This window comes from Salvelinus sp. IW2-2015, linkage group LG32, assembly GCF_002910315.2.
Source record: "Salvelinus sp. IW2-2015 linkage group LG32, ASM291031v2, whole genome shotgun sequence".
In the NCBI taxonomy this organism is placed as follows: domain Eukaryota; kingdom Metazoa; phylum Chordata; class Actinopteri; order Salmoniformes; family Salmonidae; genus Salvelinus; species Salvelinus sp. IW2-2015.
The window spans coordinates 36165238-36172073 of NC_036871.1; the positions used below are offsets into that span (position 1 = coordinate 36165238).

The 6836-nt window shown below is 43.9% G+C and overlaps 1 protein-coding gene across 2 annotated transcripts; it reads right to left on the bottom strand.

Moving 5' to 3' along the window:
* Positions 1-3043: 3043 nt before the first annotated feature.
* On the bottom strand, positions 3044-6099 carry LOC111956494 (transmembrane protein 53). 2 transcript variants are annotated; one of them, XM_023976945.2, is made up of 3 exons: positions 5892-6099; positions 3959-4473; positions 3044-3465 (listed from the first exon to the last, which is right to left on the bottom strand). In XM_023976945.2, the coding sequence occupies exons 1-3, from the start codon at positions 5915-5917 to the stop codon at positions 3104-3106; spliced, it is 903 nt and encodes a 300-aa protein (XP_023832713.1). In that variant the 5' UTR covers positions 5918-6099; the 3' UTR covers positions 3044-3103. The 2 variants fall into 2 exon arrangements, with proteins under 2 accessions (XP_023832713.1, XP_023832712.1); XM_023976944.2 differs by having other exon boundaries at positions 3827-4473; positions 5892-6092.
* Positions 6100-6836: the final 737 nt, after the last annotated feature.

Consider the following 6836-nt stretch of genomic DNA (forward strand, 5'->3'; position numbering starts at 1 on the left):
CTCCATCGTAGGGGCTGTGGTAGTCCTCTGAAGAGGTCTCATACCTCCATCGTAGGGGCCTGGTGGTGGTCCTCTCGAGGAGGTCTCATACCTCATCGTAGGGCTGGTGGTAGTCCTCTGAAGAGGTCTCATACCCTCCATCGTAGGGGCTGGTGGTGGTCCTTGCAGAGGTCTCATAACCTCCATCGTAGGGTGGTGTGGTATCTCTGAAGAGGTCTCATACCCTCCATCGTAGGGCTGGGTGTGGTCCTCTGAAGAGGTCCATACCCTCCATCGTAGGGCTGGTGGTAGTCCTCTGAAGAGGTCTCATACCCTCCATCGTAGGGCTGGTGGGGTCCTCTGAAGAGGTCTCATACCCTCCATCGTAGGGGCTGGTGGTAGTCCTCTGAAGTGGTCTCATACCCTCTGTCGTAGGGCTGGTGGTGGTCCTCTGAAGAGGTCTCATACCCTCCATCGTAGGGGCTGGTGTAGTCCTGAAGAGGTCTCATACCTCCATCGTAGGGGCTGTGGTGGTCCTCTGAAGAGGTCTCATACCCTCCATCGTAGGGCTGGTGGTGTCTCTGAAGAGGTCTCATACCCTCCATCGTAGGGCTGGTGGTGGTCCTCTGAAGAGGTCTCATACCCTCCATCTAGGGCTGGTGGTAGTCCTCTGAAGAGGGCTTCACCTTGGCTGGGGTGAGATAGCATAGTTATTGTAGAATAGCTCACTGTTCTCCATAAACCATAGACTATAACGTGTTCATGCATCCAACAGTATTTTAACTTGATACTATTGACCCATTGGTTTTTTTTATCCCTCTCCTTTTCTCCTACTTACTGTCATTATTGGGGGATACACAAAAACTATATCTGTAGCCTCAAGTCTAGTGGAGCCAACGGCACTAAGCCTAAAACACTATGTATAATTGCCACAGTTCCATATTTACTTTTGCTAAACCGTCACCGTCCTCCAACGGTACGTCGACCATAACATAGTAAGGGAACCCTGACTGAACAAACAGAGCTGACTAAATACTGTGGGTCACACCCTTAATCAACAATGAGCACACGGGCACGGAGAGCCCCCACAAAGGCTACGTTCACAATATCAACAGTTCTACCCCGTTACACGTGCACGTGCCTATATTTATGTATGGTTCAAAGTCTCTTTGTGCCGGTGCCAGAGGTTAGGCATAGGTTGTTCCTCAAGTGCAAACATATGCCTACTGGGGTGTGTGCAGTCAATATCACATGGGGATGGGATTTCACAGGATGTACCCTTGGCCAAGATACCTCACCACAAGTTAAGCCTTTAACTCCTCATAAACAACTCTGTTTTGTGAGACCAAAACAAATGTACTGTCTAGACAAAAAAGTTGAATACAAACTACATCGAATTGCAGAGGGGGAAAAAATTCTGCTGCATAGCATTGTTGTCCACACTTTATCATTTATATGCAACAGATGCTCTGTCGTTCTGCCCCTGAAGGCACTTAACCCACTGTTCCCCGGTAAGAATTTGTTCTTAACTGACTTGCCTAGTTAAATAAGGGTTCAATTTAAAAAAATAAAAATAAAAAATTATGCTGGAAATGCATGAAAAGAAAACAGATTGTGTTAGTAGCTACTCATAGAGTTGACAGTCATTAACTACTTCCAGGACAGGGCCTGGTTGTGGTTCTCTGTGACTGAAGAGGGCTGACCCTGGCTTGGACAAGCCTGATGCATGGGAGGAAGCATACAGTGTGGAGAAAAACTGAGGCAGCAAATCTTGGGAATTGAGTATCACTGTTGTTATGAACTTTGAACTCTCGGGTTAGATCAGAGAAGTGACCAACAGCAGGGGAAAGCAGACGGTATGCTATATGGACTGTGATGACAGGACAAAATGAGACTTGTTTTACATAACTCATTTTGGATTCTTGTCCTTTGTTTAACTGTATTTTGGCAGCATTTTTTAGGTTGTACATGGCAAAAATGTAATGTTAAACCATCAAAACATAAGGGTAGACATCACCTTTTCTGTGTTATGTTTGGTATAGCAAATATGAAGGAAAATACATTGTCCGGCTGTGGCGGAATAGCAAAATGGCCTGCCCAGCCACCAGGGGCCATTTTTTTAGGTTTTACATGGCACCATTTTAATCGCTGACCATCAAAACATAGGTGTAGACATCACCTTTTGTGTTATCATGTCAGCAACGCTTGGAAATTGCATATCACTGTTTTAACTCCACCCTCTTGGGTTGGATCAGAGAAGTTACAAACAGCAGGAGAAAGCAGATTACATGATACTGTATTTGGACTCTGATGACAGGAGACTTGGTTTACATATAGCTCATCTTGGGAATTCTTGTCCAGACTTCTCAGTAGCCTCTCTCTTTTTTTCCACCTCATATTATCTCTTCCCTATCTCCTGTGTTTCTTTTCTATTTCTTTCCGTTCTTGTTACGCTCACCCTCATTCTTTCTGTATTCTTCCTCTTCAGTTCTTTCTCATCTTCAAAATGTTTCCTCTCCCTCTCTCTCCCACTGTACTCCTTGTCACCAGCTATTGAGAATGAATATATACTCATGTAAAAACAATTACAATCAATATTTACAATAAATACTAAATAAATATCTATTGCGAATCAACGTATAGTGAGCTGTGTCTGTCATGTGTTTCACCGTTAACATAGTGACCTTGCTGTTATCTGGTGCGTATGAACTGTCACAGACCAGGGTTTCCCAAACTCGGATCCTGGACCACAGGAAATACAGATGAGTCTTGGTGATCTACATAAATTCAGTGAAAACCCACACTAACACACGGTTATATTAACAGTATTGCACTTTTCATGTAACCTACTTTTGTCCAGCTAATAGCCTAACCACCGATCAAACAACATTATGGACTAAACGTTGCTGCAGGATTATTTTGCTACAACAATGCTGGTAAAATGAAGATGCTATATCTGTACATGTTCCCACAAGGCCTTGGCAATGATAATAATAATAGGTAAACAAATGCTAGGAGATATGTTGTTATTATTGCAACCGGGAAGTAAATAATGCAGACTTCCTTTGAACATGAGTATGCAGGCTTTATTGAATTATCAAACTGTGATTAGCACATGAGCCATTCACATCTTCTCCCTGAGGGGGGCGATGTTGAGCGAGATCATAAATTTTTCCAACGTGGAGAGATACTCCTCTGGGTGACAGCGTAGATGAGCAGCGTGCACAGACTCCTTCCAATTCCTGGTTTCCACAGCAACGCCCCGCTTCCTCCAGAAGTCGAGTACCGCCTCCATGGCGACGGGGTCGCACATCGCGTCGTTCTCGCAGAAAAAGAAGAGCGCCGGGGCGGTGACGGGGCTGTTGTAGAAGACCTGGACTGAGTTGTCATAGTAGTGCACCGTCTGGGATTTGAAGAGCCAGAAGTAGAGCAGAGCGGTGTATCGCACCAGGGGCTCGATACGAGGGAACAGGGTCTTGCCCAGGCCTGAGGCACAGACATAGACACACACAGATTATTTTATTAATTACATTTCAATTCTTGTTAATTCAATGGGATAGGCCTATGTAATTTCCCCATACAGTAAACACAATAACATACTATCATGTGTGAAAGTCCTCCTCTAAGTCAGCAAATATATTTGAATACAATCCAATATTGTGGAGCAGGTAAGGTGGGAGTATGATTACTAGGTCTTCATCACACAAAGCAACATTGTGACAAACAAGGATGCAAAGTGCAGGCCTTTTCTCTGTCACACATCCACACCGTCTCAGTAACAGATCCCTCTCCTTTCCAAATAATCCAAACCGACAATCCTACCTCCTTTCCTTCCCCTCTCTCTCACCTGTAGCCATATGCTCGAGCGACCCGACCACCATGCTGTCATAGACATGTCCTACAACACGTTGGGCCAGGCCTGGGTACTTGTGTGGCTCCCTGGCCATCTGGCTGAGCAGCTGGGTGAAGGTGTACCCACCGATGGAGAAGGCGTGGACCAGAAGGGGGCGCCCTTTGAAACGCGGGTCTCCCAGGACCTCCAGGACCTCAGACCCATACTCCAGCCCCCAGCGAGGCCACAGGAAGTGCCACACAGTGCTCTCCACAGATAGGATGTCCAGGCCGCGTTCCAGGTAGAGGTCCCGGTACTTCGCCATGGCCCCCGGTCGGGCGCCAAGCCACGGGAGGAGCAGGAGGAGGGGACGGGGGGAGGAGGAGGGCGAGGATGGAGAAAGGGTTGGTACATCCGAAAATGAAGGGGTGAGAGTTGAGGAAACGGTGGGGTGAGAGGGCATGTCTGAGATAAAGGGGGTGGAGAGGGAGTAGGAGGGGGAGGGAAGAGGAGAGTCTAGATGGGAGGATAAGGAGGAGGTGGGAGGAGAGGGGGCAGGGGTATCGCTGGTGCAGTAGTAGGTGATGCTTCTGGTGACCCTCCAGGCTATGACCCGCCCCTCTCCCACTATCACAGACATGTCTGACCCAGAGTGGGACTTACTGGGGGAAAGAACAGGGAGAAGAATTAGAGCAGGAGTAGAAGTTTAATGACAGAGGGAGAAAATATGGGTTAAACAAAAAACGTTATGCCTCAAGTTAAATTAATGTATACCTACATACACAGACACATGCAAGGTTGTGGGATCCACTCAGGGTTGGATCCGGTTGGTAGGGAATATATATATATTGGTATACAGATAAGACTCAAGTAGGCTATTAGTGTTACAATGAAGCATTAGACAGTACAAATTGCTTTGGTCCATATTAGACCAAAAAAGCGAAGTAAGCTTTGGACTCAACACAAACATATTTGTATCCATGTGCTGCTGTAAGCAACTGTGTTACATGTCAATTTGGATCAGAAACATTCCTTTGTAAATATGCTCTACTTTTTGATGCCCAATGACTTATGTTAAGCAAATTCTGACATGGTTAAATAGCTCAGTGTCATTTAGACATACACAGTTTCATGAAACTTCTTCAAACCAAGCCAACACCCCACACAGCAGGCAGAGTTCACAGCATTATGTACAGGGTATAAAAATTACTTTTGGTCTAGCAGCCACTGTGGCAGGTAACGTTAGATGAAAAAATCTCTACCAGCCACTAATTTTTACCAGCCCAAATATATTTTGCCCATAAAATTACACTAACAAAACACAACAAAATTGATGAACATGCTTTGTAATGTTTCTAAAACAATAAATGTATTGTTTAGTAAGAAGTAACTAACGTGGTATAATGTTTAATTAAATGTTTTGTGACCTGTGTCTTTTAACCAAAATATCACAGATGAGACAAAACATTTCACCTACCGCCTTTAAGGTCGGGAGGTTACTGTGGCAGCGCGACTAGAGTCATGTTTGTGGCTGTGAGTTTCAGTCTGACTAGTAGAAGCGTGGTCTTCTCTTCCCTAGCATTTAAAACTCAAACATAGAAAAACAACCTAACTTGTGAACAAAACATTGTAAATAGCCTAGAAACACAACAACAAAGTCTCACTTCAGTAGACTTTCGTTTCAAGTAAATTAGACCAATTTTTATGCATGTGCGCAGCGCTTCTAAAAATGAATATGTCACTCAGCTCTTCACGTGCGCACAGCCAGGCAGTGTTGCAGCGCGAAGTGCTACATAGGATTCGTAGTTCTTTGACTTTGTGCGATTAATTGACCAGCTACGAAACAAAACGGCGGAAATTCTTTGAAAACAGCTATTGCAGCATTTGTTTTACTATACATGAGATCATACTTGACTATTTTTATTCACCAAATGAATGCGAGTGAAATGTTCGCACTGTGGAGCCCTGATCACCTGCAAACGTGGCTGGTGAAATAGACATTTTACCCTCCAATGCCAAAATCTACCGTCATTTGGCAGGTGGTGGGTGTTAATTTTAGGCCCTGCTTATGCATCTGTACCGCATGAAGAAATCGAGTATCCCCATAGCAGTTGAAAATCTGTCCACCGTCTTCTTTCTGTGAATTAACCGGTTTAGTAGATTCCAGCATTCATCTGACACGTCCGTTAAAACCGATCTCCGTTTACAAATAGGGTGGGAAATAACCACAGCTGTCAAGATCTACCCCCCAGCGTGTCACGGTTTTGCGCAATGGAAATGTCTATTTTCTGACAGAAAAAAGCTACGTTGGGTAAGATTTAGATATGTACATAATGGATATCCTTAGACAAACACACAAGTGGGCAGAATTTAAAAAAAACATTGTTATTAAATTAAAACAGAAACTTTATAAAGGGGCCGTTTGGTCCCACTATTGGGGAAAACGTCCCACTCTATGTAAATGCACCCTTGAAGATTAAATACACATCACTTTAAAACGTCTACGTTAGCTTGGCTCAGTTGGCTGCTGGACATGCGCATATTTCAAAAGAATACCCTCTTCCTGCCAAGTAGGGTAATTTGAGGAAAAACATTTTGCCCCAAACATACTCACTACAAGAAAATTTAAAAAAACAGATTACAATTTCTCTCTAACCAAGTGGATTATTTATCTTTAGGCTCCCCTACTGGAATAAAACACGTTTATAGATCTAACCTCATTAGATTATATATATATGTAAAACATATACATATGTATACAGTGCCAGTCAAAAGTTTGGACACACCTACTCATTCAAGGGTTTACATTGTAGAATAATAGTGAAGAATTCAAAACGTTAAATTAACACATATGGAATCATGTAGCAACCAAACATATTTTAGATTTTAGATTCTTTAAAGTAGCCACCCTTTGCCATGATGACAGCTTTGCACACTCTTGGCATTCTCTCACCCAGCTTCAGCTGGAATGCTTTTCCATAAGCTGATCACTTGTTGGCTGCTTTTCCTTCACTCTGCTATTCAA

Bases quoted from the DNA above. Each gene is read 5' to 3' on its own strand.
- LOC111956494 (XM_023976944.2), bottom strand. From the start codon at position 5,917: ATGGGGATACTCGATTTCTTCATGCG. The intron at 4,474-5,891 runs GTACAGATGCAT...TCTTTCCCCCAG, and splicing joins ATACTCGATTTCTTCATGCG to TAAGTCCCACTCTGGGTCAG. The intron at 3,466-3,826 runs GTGAGAGAGAGG...TCTGTGCCTCAG, and splicing joins GCTCGAGCATATGGCTACAG to GCCTGGGCAAGACCCTGTTC.